We start from the raw sequence: 20,334 nt of genomic DNA, 5'->3' as shown, positions 1-20,334 counted from the left end.
AATGCCAGTAATTACGAAGCTGCATGTACACATTATGAGCATGCTACAAGCAGACACTTCTCAATCACAACACTGCTGCCAGCCGACAAAAGATTTAACGTGTTGGCGATACAAATCATCTTTAAAAAAAAAAGTAAAAGCGTGTGACCAGTGAAAGACGGATATCTTTTTTTTAAATCTCTTTTGTGGAGGGGCACATTTCTTGAGACCAAGGACAGTAGCCCCGACTGGCCTCCCTTAAATCCGGCCCTGATTAAAACTCTTAAAGGACATTTATTGTGTGTGTGTGTGTGTATGTAGGTGTGTTTCTTTCTGATGATGGCGTGTTTGTGTGTAGTAACAAAGCGATGAAAACATTTGTTTCTTTTTGGAACGTTTTACCTGAACTTGTTGAACCATTTCAACATTGTCCTAAATCTAGTGCACCTCCGGTTTAATTGAAACTCAGCCACAGTTCTAGACTATCATTAGATGTACTACAGGGAGATGCAACTATCTAATAATTATCCTTGGGCTTAGCTTTTCCAAATTTTATTGCATACAAATAGGATGTTTATATTGCATTGAGATCTGATTGTGTCTCATGTTTTGTTGTTTAAAATAAAACATTGGAAATTCCTGATAGTCATCTGATGTACTGTGACCTCTCTCATCCCCTCTAAATTCCCCTGGAAGAGGAAGTGAAGGAGAAGTCGAGTAAGACTGCCGCAGTACCGTGAGACCATAGCACTCCTATGGACATGGAAAAATAAAAGTTATTGTTTCCCCTGGTATCTCAGGTCTAGCTTTTAGTTTTGGTCAAACATTTAGATCTGTTACCATTTCTAACCATTCCACGTTTAGTTTCCACAACGATAAGAGTTCCGGAGAGTTCCAGTGAGGAGTAAGCAATTATTTAGTCATATTTTAGATTGTGAAGTTAATGTTACTATTCCTGAAGATTCTTAAACTACAATTTTAAAAAAAAATGTCGAAGGGTTTCCTTTTTTTTTTTTTTTATATAAAGACACTTTATCTTGAATATTTAAACGTATCCAATAGTTCAGTGTTTAAACGCTTCTGGAAGTTGCAAGTCATAAACCATCATTTCAAGTTGTATCTATTTTGTAGGTACACAAGAGCAACATTGGATTTCTTTCTCTCTACACATACACAAGTGATCTAGCTGTTCATTTAGTAGTTCCATTGTGTCGTGTCTAAATGTGCTTCACTTGCTGAGTTAGTAAATTGAACGTTATAAATCTATTAAGTTCTATTTCAATCGAAACTTTTATTGTGCTTTTCAATCTCAAACTAAAACACTCAACATTGTGTTCATTTGTCTTACCCACTGGGTTAAGAATTTCACAAGAAGTGTCTGAGAATGTAAATATACAAAAGCAATATGTAAGCATAATTTGTATTTTATTTGTTAGTATTTGTCCAAGTACTACCCCATTTGGAGTCGGCACAATAATTGCAAAGGGGCCACTTCTGTGTCAATTTTCTGATCACGGACTTCTTGGCCACGAAGCAGGTGAATACAAATAATCCCTGGGAGCCGTTAGTTAGGATAAATAAAGTCCATAGAGCTGAACTTTCGACTGCTACAGCTATCAGATAGACTACCCAGTTGAGACCCATTAGAATAGATAAGTTAACACAGAGCAGAAGTTGACTTCGGGCACGTTGGCTGCCATGTGCTACTTTCTTGACAAACACTGAGCTCTTTTGGATCGCGTGTAGAATAAAGATGGCGCTGATAATGGCAGTGGAGACCAAAAGAAATAGTGGTATGCCAAAAGCAATGACCTTTGCTAACGTGTTGCCAAACCAGCATTGTCCGTTGTCACCATACTTCATGTCTACGATGCCTACTTTGTCTAGTGTGAAGCAGCAGCCAGCTAACAGGCATGGCATGCCCCAGCAGAGAGCTGATAGTGTACAGAAGGTGAACCTTGATTCACTATTCGAGGGCCTACACAGTACAAAAGCTAAGTGTACAGCCATAGCAGCCAGCCAGGCAAATGAAGACAACAAAACACCATGCTGGACAGCGGCGTAGATCTGACACACCACGCCCTGTGGGTATACGCTGCAGAGGAACAAGACCTGCGCAAGGAGCATGGCGGCAGACAAAGACATAACAATTTGGCCAGGAATGTTTCTGAGTTCCTTGACTAGGATATAGACGGCGAGCACCATGAGCAGACAGATAATAGATACTGAAGAAGCCATTACGGAAGCTATCTTTTCAGGTAATGACTTCGGTGGTATAAGGTTGTAAATATAGCTGACTAAAGATACATTGGTGGTAGTATACCTATTGCTGTAATCAGAGCAGACGAAGACCCCAGATGGTGTGACCACATACGTTCCTTGCTGATACACTTCTAGACTGCTCGTGTTGTAAGTCTCAGAAAATATCTGCACTAGATCTACTACCTTAGTGTTGTTAGCTTTGAATCTCTCAAGAAATAGCACCAATTGCTCAACAAGTTTTGTGATGATTAAATGGTCCTGGTAGAGTAGGATATTAGAAGTGTTGTAGAATACAGTCGAGCAGTTAGAAAGAGAGATGTTAATAACACACACTGTGATGTCAGCCGTTTTGATAAGGTGGGCCTCTTGAGTGATTTCTTCCAGAAAGAAATTGAACGAAAACCCGAAGCGGTTTAAAGGAAACTGCAATGTGTCCTCCTCGAAGTGCACTGTGTAGGTGCCATTGTCTGTGACTGTCACATTTACAGATCTGCTCTCGGGTCTTCTTCCACCACTGGTGCACAGTTCAACTGGTATTTTGACGTTTTCACCGAAAGCTTTCGTGTTCGTCAGTTCCAAGTTGTTAACACTTACGTTCTGTAAGATGAAGTTGTGGGTATGAGCAGACTCTATCACTTTTATTACAAGCTCTTGTTCTGCTCGGGTAATTAGTTTGTCAGTGTCCTTAGTATCATTTAATGTAAATGTCACAGTGACACAAAGTTTGCTTCTTGTATCCGACCTTTGACGTGTTTCAAGTAAGCACGACCTTTCAATTTGAAAGAAATATTTCCAGTCTTCCGACACTGACATATTGTCTATTATGTTATGCATGCTTGTCAACAAATGAGAAAACATTTCCGTGTAGTTCAGTGCGCCATCTCTGGATATTTGGGTCTTCCAAATGGATCTCATGGCTAAAAAATAAGAGTTCTCTATTTCTTCTGTGTTAATTTCCATGTCGCATTTTGAAGTAAAATGTTCTATGACCGTATCTACATGAGCTGAAGATGCATCTGACATTGAGTATATACCATTGACTAAGGTTCTAGGATGAACGGCTTCACCTGTTTGCAGGGCGCTTTCTATAACATCTTTCAGACTTACATATTCGTTAGTTTGACTTTTGACTTCTGGCGACATGTTTCCCAAACTCCCATCTATTACTGGTTGAAAGATGAAAGCTAGAGAAACTGTTTTGGATCCTAGTGGGAAGGGCATATATTTTTCATCCTCCTCCTCGCTCACAAATGTCCGAGTGACGAAACGCTGGCCGCGTAATAGATTTATGCCCTCACCTTTGGCACCAACGACATCCACACATTTCCCGTAAAACGGTGCGAACACTTGGTTTGCTGGACAGTCTTTGGTTTCTATGAAGTTCATTTGTTCCTCGACTATCTTCGTTATTGTTGGATCACGAAAGTAAAATAAGAATTGGAAGTTTGGCAAATTAATAACATCTGGTTCAAAAGTCGGCTTTACTTCCCAATTAGCATATACAGAGTAAACGTCTGGACACATACAATGTCTGGTTGAGCATGAAATTATTCCAGTTTCTTCGTTACATAATGTGCAGTGTAAATTCTTCAGAATGATGCCATCTTCATTGGTCACATATGGACGTTTGTAACGCTGACAGAGAATGATCTCTGATAGTGTTTTAGGCTTGCATGTGGTACTATTGGAATGGGTGGTGCTAAGAGAGTTCATGAGATCTTTTTGAAGTGATCCACTTTCTCTTTGTGCAGTCTGGTTTGCAGCCTTATCTTCACGGCTCATCATCTGGTCCTCATACTGCGTGCACCACCTCCAGCTCAATGAAGAAAATATAGAGATGTTTTCTTTTCTTAGTTTTGTGGCTTGAGCGCTTTCTTTCTTTTGCTCAATGGAAACTTTCCACATTTCGATCGCACGAGGATGAACTCCATTACATAGGGCACAAAACACATTATAGAAGTGGATGGAGAAGTCTCCCTTTAGACTCGCTGGTAAAGTTGGAACAGTGTCGTTCAAAGCGAGATTCTCACATTGATCAACTATATCCTTGGTTGATATGCCAACAAATTCCCTTTCATTTGTTTCGTGGTTTAGCTTCTGATGAAGCCTCTCAAACTTGGACTGCACTTTAGGATCTTTGCTGCATGTCCTGACCATCTGAAGGTTATTGTCATTAACCTTCTGGCACGAAGAGAGTCGCCTCCATCTTAAAGCCTCGTAGAAACGCAGGAATTCGTCATACGATTTCATTTGTGACAAAATGACTTCTAAAATGTTCAACGCAGGCGCGGCCAGATCTACTCCCAGACAACTGGTGTAGTAGTCAGCGCAGCAGTCCCCATAAAACCAACATAATGTGTCACACTGGCAGAACAACTTGGTGATGGTTCTCCTTTGATGGCATGCTTTCTTGCAGGTTAGTTCTAATGAGCACGGAGTTTTTTGAGGATTGACATAGTCTCTATGGGAAGTAAGCATCATTAGATTCAACTCGATCACTGCATTATAAGTTGTATTTAGATCGACGCTGATGCTTTCACCACAATCTGAATCAATAGAAAAAATTCTGTTAATCTTAATACTGAATAAGTTCATCTTTGGGTTTTAATTGGCACTAGACCAGCGTTTCTTAACATAGTGTATGACTACCAGAGGTGGACCGACGGGCGTTGCTAGAACTTAGAATAGTTGAATAAATATTTTTAAGAATACACATTTGCGTCCTTGATGAAAGAAGCAATAGGAGAGGGGGGGGTAGGGAGAAGGGCTGCTTGGAAATGAAAAGTCGTCTTCTTATTGGACACTTGGGAAAATGTTTAGAAACACTGCTCTTTTAATAACTATATTAACCTTACAAACATTTTGATGTTACATTCACATCTTGCGCAGAACAACCCATAGGCAGTTATATACATGAAGCATTTCGGTTCCACGACAATTCGTTCACTGACATTTCGTTCACACGACATATCGCTCACCGACTACTGGCTCACAGACAACTTGTTCACCGACAGTTGGTTCACGACAAATCGTTCAATGGATAGCGGGTAACTAAAATGAACATCCATCAAAGAATCTCTAGAGTAATTAAAATTGTTGAGCAGAGAAAAACGACTTTTGATTTACACACAAAACAGATTTGTGCATGAATTATTTTATTTTAGACGCGTTTCAATTTTTTTTATCTTCACCAAGGGGCTTGTAATTGTCTTAGTTTTGGACGTCAGTAGATAAGCCATGTGTATAGTTTGACTCAAGTCTTTAAGTGACTCCAATTTTAGACTAGTTCATTTTTTTTTCAATTATCACCTGTTTCTGCTTCCTGTTTAGGCGAGTTGTAATCCCGCGACCATCAATCCTGAGTGTCACAGCCAATCCAGGGCGAGAGTACTCCACAACGGCTGTTTAAACCCTTAGACTCTAATAACGTAGGTCGTGATGGGCCAGGAGAGAATTTATTCGCTCTGGCTCATCTAGATCTACCCATCTTTTCTAAGTCTCCCGTGTCTCTCCTTTTTTCTATCTTGGACACTAAATGTGTCAAGTCTGTGAGTCCAGTTATCTTTGGAACAAAATAGACTCAGGCACACACGTTTTTTCCCCGCTCAATTTAGTAGGTCTCCTTGATTTTCAAAGTATTAGATTGTATGAACAAGATAACATAATGGAACAAATAGACTAAAATGTGACAAAATTGAAAGTTTTTTTTTTTCAAATGAAGAGAGCTTCAAATAATTTGAAGCCAGATTTGTAGACGCAGTCCCGAAACACCCAGGCCCCCATTGGTTGATCCAAGAACACCATGCAGTGGTCGATCGCTGAAAGTTTTGTTGCTGAGACACTAAGTAGTAGCATGGATTGAACTGTGGATTGCAGGTCACTAAGTTCTAGATGATAGGACATAACAAGTACATACCTAAGCGTAGTAGCAATGAAAAAAGAGTAAAGATCCCCGCGAATATACACCTTTGTCTGGGTGACATTGTCTTAGCTAGATTAGTTGACCAACAACGACAACTTTGTGGACTCACTCCAGTACTTGTACAGTTGATCACAAAATATTTTGTTCTATATAGTGAGCTGTCATCTACTTTTTGTTTTATATTAGAGAAACAGATGTAAAAGGACCGGTGTAAAAGTTTTTCCATTGGCTTCCTGACATTTTGGCTGGGTACATCTCATTACACATGGTAGTCGCTTACGACATTGTCTTATATAATGATCAGTTCCCTCGAAAAGCTGATCTAAAGTGGAACCATGTCGTAACAAAATATTGATTTGATCATTTCAATGTTTGAAGAGAACATTTGATTGTCTGATGATATTGACATTAAAAGCAATAGCTTTTAGCAACACATTTTAACTCACCGAATGGTAAATATACACTGTGGTTAGTTTCTCTAATAGGATTCGTCCACACATAAACAACAATGAAGGTTGGATTTAAGTTGTGTAATATTTCGTACCATTGACCTGGCCCAACAAGCTTCAAGGTTCCATCAACAGTAGACAATATAACATATTATATTGGTTTTATTATACTGGTTTTTGTAGAGCTGTCTCATACCACGACTGAGTTGAACATTTTAGAAGTCATTTTGTCATGAAACGAGGATAAAGATAGAGGTTAGGGATACTGGTAGTAAATGAAACGATTATAATAGAAGACCAACACGTGGGTACAAATCTTCATGGCAAGATACAGCTCTAAACATGTAGACACATGCAGTGTTTAAAGATAGAGAATAGAAATTAAAAAAAACAATAACCTACTAATCAGAAAAAGATTTTAATGAAAAATGGTCACTGTGTATTTGCTACTCTCAAAAAGGTCATTTTAAATTCAACCTTGTATCATTTCTTCGTCCTGTGTATTCGATACAATGCTCTAGTGTATTTTTTGTAGTAAAAAAAAAGGTTGATGCATTAGTCAGTACGCAGTTACATCGTCAGTTTGTAATTATTTGATCGAAATGAGCTGAGGATGTGGTTGGGCTGTTACTTGCATGAGAAGTGACCACCATGTGCAGGTGTTTGGCTGACAGCGCTGGGCTACGGCTGACCAATGTTGACTTAGTAGCTACCTGGGACACATTGGGACTGCTTTGAGTGTATTTTGATGTTTTCAATGAACCGTGACAGAAGCTGAGCTGTTTGGCAAGCTTGGATAGAACTGCCTTCCTGGCCACATAGCATAAGAAGATGAAGCACCCTTGACTCCCGTTTGTTATTATAAATACTGTCCACATGGAAGTCGTATCGGTCATGAATGCTAGGAAATAAAATACCCAGTTGAAACCCATGAGGAGAGAAAGATTGACACAGAGAATAAGCTGCATTCTCTCCCCTGTATGGTTCTGCGTATTCCTGTGTCGGAACTCGGAACTTTTTCGTATGGCGCGCAACACAAATACAGCACTGATTAAGGTCGAAGAAAGCAACGTAAAAATAGGAATTCCGAAAGTGTAGATCATGGCCTTGACATTGCCTATCCAACAAATGCCGTTCAATCCGTATTCAATGCTAACTTTGCCGGTCTTGTCTAAGGCAAAGCAGCAAGAGGCCAGCATTAATGGTAGAAGCCAGCAAAGAGAGGTAAATATATTGAAGGTTGTACCTGATGATGCGTGGGCCTGAAAGTAGAGCACATAGGCCAAATGACAAGCCATGACGGCCAACCAAGCAAACGAGGACAGCCACATGGCGTGTTGGACAGCAGCATAGATCTGGCACGTTAACCCACTGGGAAGCATGCTAAAAAGAAATAAGGTCTGGGCTAGTAGTAGGGCGCTGGACAGTGACATGACTATTTTACCTGGAGTGTTTCTCAGTTCTGGTACCAGAGAGTAGACTAGCAGAACCACGATTAGGCAAAGAATTGATAATGCTAAAGAAATTGTAGTCGCTATTTGTTCTGTGAACGACGTTTCTAGAAACCTAAAGGACTTAGTGAAGGTTACATTTGTAAAAGTGTAACTACTGTTGTAGTCTTGGCAGACGTAGGCGCCATCATCCCGTAATAAGTAAGAGCTAGAAGTGTAAACCTGTGTCAGTCCAAAGTCCTTGCGAAGCATGTCCAGTAAATCTGAGAGGGAAACTTCAGCTTCCTTTGCTCTGCTCAGACGATTTAGAAAGTGCGTTAAGTTTTGTTGGTGACTAGTCAGCACTAAATTGTTTTCATAGAGAATAAACTCTGATCTATTGAAATAAAGGTAACTACAGTTGTCATCAAGCTCACACACGCCAATCTCAGCACTACTCAAACTGATGCCTTCGTCTACTTGATCCAACTTGAACTGGCTGCGAAACAGAATCTCTGTTAGTGGTATAGGGAGGCCTTGGAATCTAACGTAGTAGCTTCCGTTTTCATGCATAGAAACATTGACCTTCTGGAGAACGAACTTTTCGTGGTTGCTGCATAGTTGTGCACCTTGTGTCTTACTGAATAGAGATTCTGATGGTTTTAGTTTGAAAGGTGTATTGGCAGGGCTAGAAGTTAAAGAGATTTGCTCAAGAATAAAATTATTGATGTGTGCTGTGGTTTTTAAAATAAGCATTATGTCTGGCTTGGTCATTCTTGTTAAAAACATGTCTGTGGAAGCAGTGTTGTTCAAGTCTAGGTGAAAGGACAACTGTTTCACATCGCTTGCTGTTTCACTTGGAAGATCAGATTGGACGTGTATGCTCTGGTTGAATACTTTGGTCATATGACCGTGAAGCTCCATGGTCAATTTCTTGAAGGCATCCACTGCACTGAGGATTTGAAGATCGTATAAGACTTGAGCCCACAAAGATCTTAGAGTCTTCGTCTCAATTAAATCAGATAGATTGGTTCTTTGATGTTTGCTAACAGGATGCTTGAGTGGACGAAAACTCGACCGTGTTACATTATTCATATCAGCTTCGTTTATTGACCTTCTGACAAAACGCCCAGCATTTGTCTCCTCACTTCTATGTTCGATACCCAAAATATATCGTAATCTGATAGTCACTGTTAGAGTTGTAATTTCCTTGATAGTTTTTACAGACATAGGCATGTCGGTAAAGTTTTCCTCGTGGCCCCCTCTGGCATCTAAGACACATGCTTGATTTACTAAATGCCAGCCAGGTAAACAGACAGTATCTCTGCACTGCTGAAAGACTGGTACAAAAGTTTGATTCGTCGGACATGTCTTGAAGTGAACGTTAATGTTTTCATCTTTCGTTGAGTGACTGCGAAAATCAAACAGGATGCGAAAACTTGGCATGGGCAAAAAGGATTTCGCCATATTGGTGTTAAACCTAGTCTCACACTGGCAAATAGAATAGGGGCATTTGTATGCTTGCCAGAAATAAAATGTCTCATTTTGAAAAGTGATATTATCAGGACAAGGCATACAGTGAGGATTTTTGTACTGTTTATTGAAGTAAAAAAAGGGATAGCTGTACAGTTCACATAGTCGGGCTTTCAAAGTGGAGCTGCAAACTTCGTCCATTTCTTCCTTAGGTTCACTTTCACCAAATCCTTTGTCCACGCATTCGTTTGAGAAAGTCTCTACGTGCAACTTGGTAGAATCTTGAAGTTCTTTAGAAACTTTTCCGAATACTTTATGTTTTAAATTGTTGTTTTGCTCATTATAAATATTAGTTTCATTAGTGTTAGTTAGGTTATCAATGACATCGGATGTCACTTTGTTGTTCAGTTCAACCATCTTGAACGTGGCATAGTCAGTTAAATCAAAAGTGACTTTGTCGTGAATGGAATAGCATTTTCTGAGTTTTGATGAAGTTCTGAACATAGTTCTACATTGTTCAGCTGAGGGCTGGTGAGCAAACTTGTGAGGAGAAAACTCTGAGCTGGACTCGGTCATATTTCTCAATTCATTGCTAGAGATGGAGCTTTCCCATAGTGTCACATTTTCTGGATGGATACCATTGCAGAGTGCACAAAACACGTTATAAAACTGGACAGTGTGTGTGGCGTTCCAAGTTGCGGGTGTTGTCTCTAAACCAGGAGTGGCTGATTGTAACTTTCTCGAATGCTCGCATTTGCTGACGATTTCTTCTTTCCTGATCTCTGGCACGAAGTTGTCGCTCTGACTAGATTTTTCCAATCTTTGGCAGAGAGTGTCAAATTTTCTTTGTGTTTCAACATCAGTGCTACACTTTCCTACTAATTGAATCCCATAGTTTTTACCTACAATTTGATAACATGATGACATCTGTGTAAGTTTGACAACTTCTCCAAACTCTATTACTTGCTGATAGTTTTCAAGTGTGGACAGAATCGCCAGTACTATACTCTTGTCAGTTTCATTCATATCTAGCTTTAAACAGCTAGAGTAGTAATCTACACAGCAGTCGCCGTAGAAGCGACATAAACTGTCACAGTGACAGTAGTGATCATCGGATACCATTTTGTGGCATTGTCCAGAACACGTTCGCCTTTGAGTGCAATTCAAGAATTCCGATTGTCCTAAATTCTCTCCTTCTAGCGTATTCTGACTAATATTGCGATCTTCGCGTCTGATACGGTTTCTCGAGATATCAGATTTTATATCAAGAGTGTGCTGATCGAATGAGATGTCTCCAGGTCTCTCCTCTTCAGTTGTACTGTTACTCAGGACATTTAGACCTGCCAATACAAAGGAGCAATAGAATAGATAGTGGGATCGAAGTAGTTCAGATAAACAGACCTAACATTGAAATATCAAACCTCGCTAACAAACATACAACAAGGGTTAAAAACTAAGTGCTATATCCAGTGGCGTAGCTAAGGTGGGGGGGGGGGGAGGGGGAGAATTTGAAAATCCCTGATGAGTTTTTTTTTCATAAAAAATTAAATATTACGCAAAATGCAGGGGCCCCCAAAGATGTCAAGCCCCCAGAGCCCCCAAACAATGGAAAATTCTTAGTTACGCCCCTGGCTATACATTCAACTGAATTTTTTAACGCCTATAATAGTTTTTACCAATATAATTTTTTTTTTAATGTTAGGCTATTTTCATATAAAATTAACAGTTGACCTACTGGTCTACTTCTGCGATTATTATAATTATAGAACAAGAAATTGTATTCGAAATTAATTTGTTATTATTAGCGCAACAGACAAAGCTTATTTACCTGTGTCCGAGAGACAGTATCTTTCTAAGTAGAGCAGCACAAATGGTCCAGTATATACAAGTTGGAATAGGCTGTACATTCTGTGATATCTGGAACTGAAATGAAAGAATTCATGAGCAAACAAATAAAAGAACACACAACAGATTAGGGTCTAGTCCTGTGGGTTTACTCCCCATCTGTTCTCTACTTCTACATCTACATGTCACAGAGGAGAATTCTTTCCCCCATAAATTTGAAACATATTTCCGAATTATTTTTAATTTGTTCAAGGTATGGATTCTGTACAATTAACTTAACAGTCCTGACCCATGAGCATTTCTGATGAACTTATTGTTTGCTGATTACAGTACTGACATAAATAAATATAGACTGGCCGATTAAAGAGTTTTATGAAACGAAAATTTGTGACTTGCAATTTTGTGTACTTTATTATACAGCATTTATGAGCAGTATAAAAGTTAAGTATTCATATCTATTTCAGCCACACACCTATATATATTGTAAATAAGGAAGCAGTGTAGTTTTGTTTAATCTCTAAGAATGAAGATCATGCAATTTTTCCGACTAAACCGACTACAATAGATATACATGTTTTCAAGTTACTTCCTTCGGCCAGTCTAACTGATCAATGATATGTTACAAAAACTTCTTGAATTAAATTATTTAAAAAACCGAAGTAAAAAAATACACGAAATCTTTTTTTTTTTCATAAACGAGTCAAGTTATCATTTTGTCTTGTGACTAGATCTATCAAACATCCTACTCACTGCTAATGTTTGTTTCGTGAATGAGCTAATGAAGCTGTACCTTCTTTATATTTTCCAATGTTGATATATATGTATTACGAATGAACTTGGACCGTGCACATACATTAGACCCCAGCTCACTATGACCACTCCAGTGGCGATGCTGTCTTAAGACTTGCACGTTAGCCGGAAGCCAAAACCTCGTTACTCTAAGACGCGCATTGTTTATCACCTGGCCTGTTTATTTGATACTCGGGCAAACAAATCGTGGAAAAAAAAACTGCAGAGACGTAGCTTGTAGAGCTCTACAATGTGAGTGTTACGACTTTTCTAAACAGTTCATGGCGCAACCAGTGCTAGTTGTCTCCCGGATTTCATGGAGCCGGTCAAATAAAGGCGGGTCATCTTTAAAGTTTAAGTACCTGTTCTACAAAGGTGGCCTACATCTCTATATATAATTCTCTTCATGGCTCAAGAGTTTGGACCAGAAGAAGAAGTAAAGGAAAGATCACTCTCTTATTTCTGCGGATAGTCACCCCACGAAAAAAACAAGAGGGGAGGGGGGGGGAGAACAAGTATTCACCGGTCACTACGGATGGCTGCCTGGTCGTGCGGTTTGCGCGCTGGACTTTCGTTTGGATTTATCCTTATGTACAGAATACAAGGAAATGATGGATGGGAATGGTGCGCATTCGTTCGTATCAGAGCGCAGGGAAATGATGGATGGGAATAGTGCGCATTCGTTCGTATCAGAGCGCAGGGAAATGATGGATGGGAATGATGCGCATTCGTTCGTATCAGAGCGCAGGGAAATGATGGATGGGAATGGTGCGCATTCGTTCGTATCAGAGCGCAGGGAAATGATGGATGGGAATGGTGCGCATTCGTTCGTATCAGAGCGCAGGGAAATGATGAATGGGAATAGTGCGCATTCGTTCGTATCAGAGCGCAGGGAAATGATGGATGGGAATGGTGCGCATTCGTTCGTATCAGAGCGCAGGGAAATGATGGATGGGAATGGTGCGCATTCGTTCGTATCAGAGCGCAGGGAAATGATGGATGGGAATGGTGCGCATTCGTTCGTATCAGAGCGCAGGGAAATGATGGATGGGAATGGTGCGCATTCGTTCGTATCAGAGCGCAGGGAAATGATGGATGGGAATGGTGCGCATTCGTTCGTGTCAGAGCGCAGGGAAATGATGGATGGGAATGGTGCGCATTCGTTCGTGTCAGAGCGCAGGGAAATGATGGATGGGAATGGTGCGCATTCGTTCGTATCAGAGCGCAGGGAAATGATGGATGGGAATGGTGCGCATTCGTTCGTATCAGAGCGCAGGGAAATGATGGATGGGAATGGTGCGCATTCGTTCGTATCAGAGCGCAGGGAAATGATGGATGGGAATGGTGCGCATTCGTTCGTATCAGAGCGCAGGGAAATGATGGATGGGAATGGTGCGCATTCGTTCGTATCAGAGCGCAGGGAAATGATGGATGGGAATGGTGCGCATTCGTTCGTATCAGAGCGCAGGGAAATGATGGATGGGAATGGTGCGCATTCGTTCGTATCAGAGCGCAGGGAAATGATGGATGGGAATGGTGCGCATTCGTTCGTGTCAGAGCGCAGGGAAATGATGGGGTGAAATGGTGCGCAATCTTTTGGATCAGAGCGCAGGGAAATGATGGGGTGAAATGGTGTGCAATCTTTTGGATCAGAGCGCAGGGAAAGAAGGGATTGACATGGTGCGGCAAGGTGATCGGGGTGAAATGATGGACATGACATCACTTTTGAAAGCTACTAAGTCTTTTCACCTGAGATATGTGTGTGTGTGTGACTGAAGAATCTGCCAAGCTTGTTGAGTATCAGATATTTACAACCTTACTATTAGATGTTAATAAAACACACACCTTGTAGTGGCTTGTGCTATATATGCATTACACTTTGAATCCCCATTGATGTATCTCTACATTTCTTCATTCTAGATTACACCCCCCCCTCCCCCGCCTTCTCAATTTTATGGAATCTTTTTTTTTATGACAAATGTTTGAATTGATTATATTATCTATTTCATCAGATTCTTTCAAAGTTGTAAGATTATGTGTTTTGATGAGAAAATTTTAGTGTACTATTATTTTTTCTACTAGCTACTATCTGTGCTTCATTTGTATGTGTTACACATGAGCTTCCTACTACAAGTCCATCATGTAGAAACCAAGTCTAAGTTAGATCAGCTTCCCTCGCCATTTGCCTTTGGGCTAGAATCTATGCAGCATGCTGACATTTTGTGTACAGGATATGTCGTGTATAAATCAGAAGGAAGCAGATCTAGGCAGAAATGTTTTTTTTTTATGATTTATAAACAAATTCCGTCACCGTTAACACCCATTAACATAAATCTGCTAGAGTTATGTTGTTTCTGTTAGAGTTATGTTGTTTCTGTTAGAGTTATGTTGTTTCTGTTAAAGTTATGTTGTTTCTGTTAGAGTTATGTTGTTTGTTCTTTGCAAGAGTCTGTGTTTGATTTTCCTAAGTCATCATTAGAAACCTATTCATTTTGTCACTGACATTTCTCAACCTGGGATTATGAACTGAGCTGATTTGGTTTTAGAATCGAAATGCTGTTTTTTTAAATTAAATAATGTCTTTCATTATGGTCATGACATTGACCTTTCACTTTGAATACGAGTTAAACGTATTGGGAAGCAGAGAGTTGATCTTCATGTTAAATTATAGGTTTAACATTCATACTTAGTTTACTACAGTTCACGTTCATCTTTAATAATAGATTGATATTCACCGAGGATGTGACCTTTCCTATTGCGCCCCGAGACATGACGTTAAACTGCACCCCTCTTTCCTTAGCACTTTTGGAGCTCAAAAGTGTCCTACTTCTTTTCTGTCATTGTATCTGTCACCTCTTTATCAGTTTGCCTCCATTACCCACTACTCTGTCTCCTCATCTTTAAAATCTCACCACGTCTTAGACCAGTCCGTTTGCCGTGGACTGCGACAGGTAAGGGTGGATAAAGGGATCATGGTATTTGAGTAGGTGTCTATCCGAGGAATAACTACCACAATACAATACTTTGGCTCCAAGTTCCTCTAGACCCGAGGCCCAGATGGCCCACTCTGGGTCAACCGGCTGGTCACTCTGAGCTACCAGCATAGGTCATCGACCTATGTTGGAGGGCAGTGGCTAGGGGGTCAATCAGGGAGTTGCTGTATCACTAATGGCCGTCAAAGCATCAGACAGGAGAAAATATATCATATGCTCCGACTCCAAATCTGCATTGCAAGCTTTGGGTCGGATGAAGACATAAGAGCCTAAAGCTGTTGGACCAAATAGCAGCTGACCTTCATCTGGATCCCCTCCCATGTGGGCATAGAGGGAAACGAAACGGCAGACAGAGAAGCAAAAAGAGCCCTAAATCATGCGGTGTCAGGAACCCAAATTCCCTGCTCGGACCTAAGACAGAGTATTGCCTCTGCCACCTATCGAGAGTGGCAGGACCGATGGTAGGCTGAGACCCACAACAAACTTAGATTGTGGTGGATGTCAGGTGGCCCACAACTAAGGGTCTGACAAGGCGTAGAAGCACGACCATGTCCAGACTCAGGATTGGCCACACCTACAACCTACATCACGCACTCCTCTGTGCTGAAGAGAGAGGAGCCCCCACTTTGTGTGTACTGTGACTCTCGTCTCACCGTGGATCATATTCTCATTGATTGCCCCAGATATCAGGATATTAGGGGGAAATTTTTTAGAGCGCACAACTTAAAAACACTATTCGACAATGTCGACCCTGGGAAGGTACCGGGCTTTGTCCGGGAGGTCTGGTTGTCTATGAAGATTTGATTTGTGAAATTGTGTACATATAATATTTACAAAAGATTTTTACTAAATTATTAAATTTTAACTACCTTTACTATTTACCTTGTTTTTAATAACTTAACTAAATAAAATTTAGCCCTTGTGGTATGAAGGGAGAGTAACCTTTTAGGGATTACGGGCACGAGTGCCGATGTGCCAAAAAATCAAACCCACCTTTCCTATTTGATTATGGGTTTGGTATTTACGTGGGTATGAATTTCCCCTTTATTTATCTACAATCAGTCAGAGTTCACCAGCAAGGGCTGGCATTTAGAATTGATATTTTTTGTTTATGTATGCAACACTTGCTAACTAATCATCTTTCTTAGAATTATATTGGTTTGCAAATTAATTTAAGCTTTTTCATTATTTTGAAGATACATTTTATTAATGTATCACTAATGAAGATACATTTTATTAATGTATCACTAACTTAGACATCTATACTTATCTCTTACTTAGACATCTATACTTCTCTCTACTCATTTAGACATCTATACATCTCTCTTCTCACTTAGACATCTATACTTCTCTCTACTCACTTAGACATCTATACTTCTCTCTACTCACTTAGACATCTATACTCCTTTTTTTTACTCACTTAGACATCTATACTTCTTTTTTACTCACTTAGACATCTATACTTCTTTCTACTCACTTAGACATCTATACTTCTTTCTACTCACTTAGACATCTATACTTCTTTCTACTCACTTAGACATCTATACTTCTTTCTACTCACTTAGACATCTATACTTCTCTCTACTCACTTAGACATCTATACTTCTTTCTACTCACTTAGACATCTATACTTCTCTCTACTCACTTAGACATCTATACTTCTTTCTACTCACTTAGACATCTATACTTCTTTCTACTCACTTAGACATCTATACTTCTTTCTACTCACTTAGACATCTATACTTCTCTCTACTCACTTAGACATCTATACTTCTTTCTACTCACTTAGACATCTATACTTCTCTCTACTCACTTAGACATCTATACTTCTTTCTACTCACTTAGACATCTATACTTCTCTCTACTCACTTAGACATCTATACTTCTCTCTACTCACTTAGACATCTATACTTCTTTCTACTCACTTAGACATCTATACTTCTTTCTACTCACTTAGACATCTATACTTCTTTCTACTCACTTAGACATCTATACTTCTCTCTACTCACTTAGACATCTATACTTCTTTCTACTCACTTGGACATCTATACTTCTTTCTACTCACTTAGACATCTATACTTCTCTCTACTCACTTAGACATCTATACTTCTCTCTACTCACTTAGACATCTATACATCTCTCTACTCACTTAGACATCTATACTTTTCTCTACTCACTTAGACATCTATACTTCTCTCTACTCACTTAGACATCTATACATCTCTCTACTCACTTAGACATCTACACTTCTCTCTACTCACTTAGACATCTATACTTCTCTCTCTACTCACTTAGACATCTATACATCTCTCTCTACTCACTTAGACATCTATACTTCTCTCTCTACTCACTTAGACATCTATACTCCTTTTTTTTACTCACTTAGACATCTATACTTCTCTCTCTACTCACTTAGACATCTATACTTCTCTCTCTACTCACTTAGACATCTATACTTCTTTCTACTCACTTAGACATCTATACTTCTCTCTCTACTCACTTAGACATCTATACTTCTCTCTACTCACTTGGTATATTTCTATTGACTTTCAGAACAAGTTTCTTCATGAAAGAAAACAAGTATTATACAACCTTGAACTTCTGCTTACCCTTTGCTTATGTCATGATATTAGGTTTCTTTTTTACAGAGAATACTGACAAGGTAAGTGAGTTCATTGACCACTACTGACCTTCTACCTAGCAACACTTGCTAATTGTGGCACAAGTATCAAACTAACAATGGACTGACCATTCTTATTTCCTGTAATGCCTTATTGGAGGTCTGTCAGGTCTTGCTGATTTCTCATTCTATATTCTTTGCAATTTTATCTCAATAATAATTGGACACTATTGCTTTGATTGAAAGTTTAATAAAGAAAATTGTGGTCAAGGCTTTTCTCACAAAGCTTTATATCTCATAGCGACTTGCACTTAGATCAGTCTGGGGCTAGTAGAACTTAATAAACTTGTCTTCCCTGAAAATATGTTCCTCTACAAAAAAAAAAAAATTTCTTGTAGAGTTATAAACATGTTATAGTTCAATCTTGTAATGTTTGTGTGTGTGTGCACAGGTGAACATGCTGCACAGAGACCAAACAGATGAATGGAAAGGTTGGATGCAGTTGGTCATTCTCATCTACCATCTGACTGGTGCTAGCAAGGTCAGTAGATTCACATTTAAAATCTTTCTGGTTTTCACTAAATCTGTATTTGAAATCTCACTAGAGCTTGAATAGAGATATGCACTCACCTCATTGGACTTTTAGTACACATACTGTCAATCTGTCATTTTATAAAAGTAAGTAGCTATTACATTTGCTTTGAATCTGAGTTGTGTTGAATGCTCTCATGGTTGGCATTCTGAGTAGGTGCAGAAACCTGATTTGTAGTTGGGTCATAGATCTACATTTTTTATTTGATTGGGCTCTAAACATTATTCATACTTAATTTCAACAGGTATAAAGGTTTATAAAAAACTTGCTATGTTAAAAAATGTGTTATAATAGTCAAAGTATCATAAATATTGGCTTTCTTTTATTTGAAATAAATCTGTTGTTTTTTTTTGTTCCAATCAGGTTCTGCCTCTCTACATGCACATCCGAGTGTTAGTGTCTTCATATCTCTTTCTCACAGGATTTGGACACTTTTGTTATTACTGGGACAAGGGGGAGTTTGGATTTATAAGATACTGTGTGGTAAGGTTCTGCACACACACATGCACGCACGCACATGCACACACACACATATACATAAATATACATACATATATATATATATTCACATATACATAAATTGCATTTAAAAAATGTTGAATCATGGACTCAAAACTCTCTATGGCATTTTTTGATGTCTTTCTGTTTCACATAGAGATTACTTTAGATTGCTTATGAATTGATACTGGCTGATTAGGGTGCCTTTGAGTACAGTTTGGAAACCACTAACTTAACTTTAATGATTTCAGATTGCCATGAATATTTCTCTTTTTTTTTTTATAGCATTAAAGCTGACATTTTTTGTTTTGATTATTAGTATCATTTGATTCTGCATGATTTCTTTTCTTTATGCAACTTTTACCCACATTTGTGAGTGGCTAGAAAAAAATTAAGTTGTTGAAAACAATTGGGTCTTTTTATCCAACATAACCAGTGGGACGGCTTTTGAAAAACAAAAGAGAGGTATTGTCCACTATTTTCACATCTTTATCACCCTCATTGAATAGTTGTAGAGTGTGTAATATAAAGTTCAACAATTGAACAACAAATCAAAACTTTAGCTAAATCGTTCTCTTTCTGTTTTTCAAAAAGAATGGACATATTTGTGAGTCTTTATACTTCCTATAGTTTGCTGTTTGGTTGTGAAAATGTACATTTGAAAGCTTTATGAACATCAAAAAAATGAAGAGTACCATTGCGTTAGAGAATCTTTAAGATACCAGTAATCCATTGTGACAAGTTTACTGCAAGTCATGCTTTGTGTACATGCGAGGTATATAAGGGTGCAGGTTTTACAATTTTGTTTTTACTTATTTTGTCATTTGTGCAGGCTATACCTGTGTTCAGATTATATGTGCCAAAATACAGTCCTTATTTAATTTAGTTGTTTATATTGAATCAAAAGTTGCAATGTGTTCAGTTTATGTGGAGTAAGTATTTTTCTTAAATCCATTTGAAGGCATTATAGTGAGTTCACATTTAAGTCTGTTAAAGGGTGAGAATTTTAAGTGTTCCAGAGTCTATCAAGCTGCCTGACAGTTATGAGATTATTGATAGTTGTACTGACCACATGACATGGGAGTTTCTTGATGTTTTTTCTTTTTAATTTTGTGGCATTTTGAACTAGACTAGCTCTTGAATATCTTCAAGGTTTATAACATGAGTTAATGTCATTCTGAACTGAAGTCAAAATTGGTTCAGTGTGCACAAAGGATTGGTCAGTTTAAAAAAAAAAAAAGCTTCAGGCAAGTTTTTTCTTTACACTCATTGACCCTCCTCATGTGTTTGTTTATAGATTCGCTCTCACTTCTTCCTGTCTGCTAGTTTTATTTGTAGGCTAATGATCTGCATTCTCTTCTAATTACTAGAAATGATCAGGATGTTTCCTGTCACAGAGTTTATTTACTTAATTCTTTTTTCTGCCATCCTTATTTATTTTTGTTCAATGTTTAAAAAAATAAGTTTTTAATTTATGTCAGT

General features: G+C 38.8%; 3 protein-coding genes across 4 annotated transcripts in view; 1 reads left to right on the top strand and 2 right to left on the bottom strand.

The window, feature by feature from the left end:
* LOC106063404 (N-acetylneuraminate 9-O-acetyltransferase-like) overlaps positions 1–20,334 on the top strand; it is a 57,306-nt gene that overhangs the window by 15,891 nt on the left and 21,081 nt on the right. For both annotated transcript variants that reach the window (XM_056013984.1, XM_056013985.1), the window contains exons 12-14: positions 17,696–17,804; positions 18,214–18,303; positions 18,718–18,837. In XM_056013984.1, coding sequence (XP_055869959.1) covers positions 17,696–17,804; positions 18,214–18,303; positions 18,718–18,837 — 319 coding nt within the window. The remainder of the gene's footprint in view (positions 1–17,695; positions 17,805–18,213; positions 18,304–18,717; positions 18,838–20,334) is intronic.
* Positions 1,262–5,203, bottom strand: LOC106063418 (uncharacterized). Its single transcript, XM_013221777.2, has one exon. It carries the CDS (start codon positions 4,834–4,836, stop codon positions 1,405–1,407), a length of 3,432 nt encoding a protein of 1,143 aa, XP_013077231.2. The 5' UTR covers positions 4,837–5,203; the 3' UTR covers positions 1,262–1,404.
* On the bottom strand, positions 7,033–12,246 carry LOC106063402 (uncharacterized). The gene is made up of 3 exons (XM_013221755.2): positions 12,151–12,246; positions 11,344–11,438; positions 7,033–10,855 (listed from the first exon to the last, which is right to left on the bottom strand). The coding sequence occupies exons 2-3, from the start codon at positions 11,420–11,422 to the stop codon at positions 7,191–7,193; spliced, it is 3,744 nt and encodes a 1,247-aa protein (XP_013077209.2). The 5' UTR covers positions 11,423–11,438; positions 12,151–12,246; the 3' UTR covers positions 7,033–7,190.

This window comes from Biomphalaria glabrata, chromosome 16 (assembly GCF_947242115.1).
Source record: "Biomphalaria glabrata chromosome 16, xgBioGlab47.1, whole genome shotgun sequence".
Taxonomy (NCBI): domain Eukaryota; kingdom Metazoa; phylum Mollusca; class Gastropoda; family Planorbidae; genus Biomphalaria; species Biomphalaria glabrata.
This window is presented reverse-complemented; position numbering and strand designations above follow the sequence as displayed.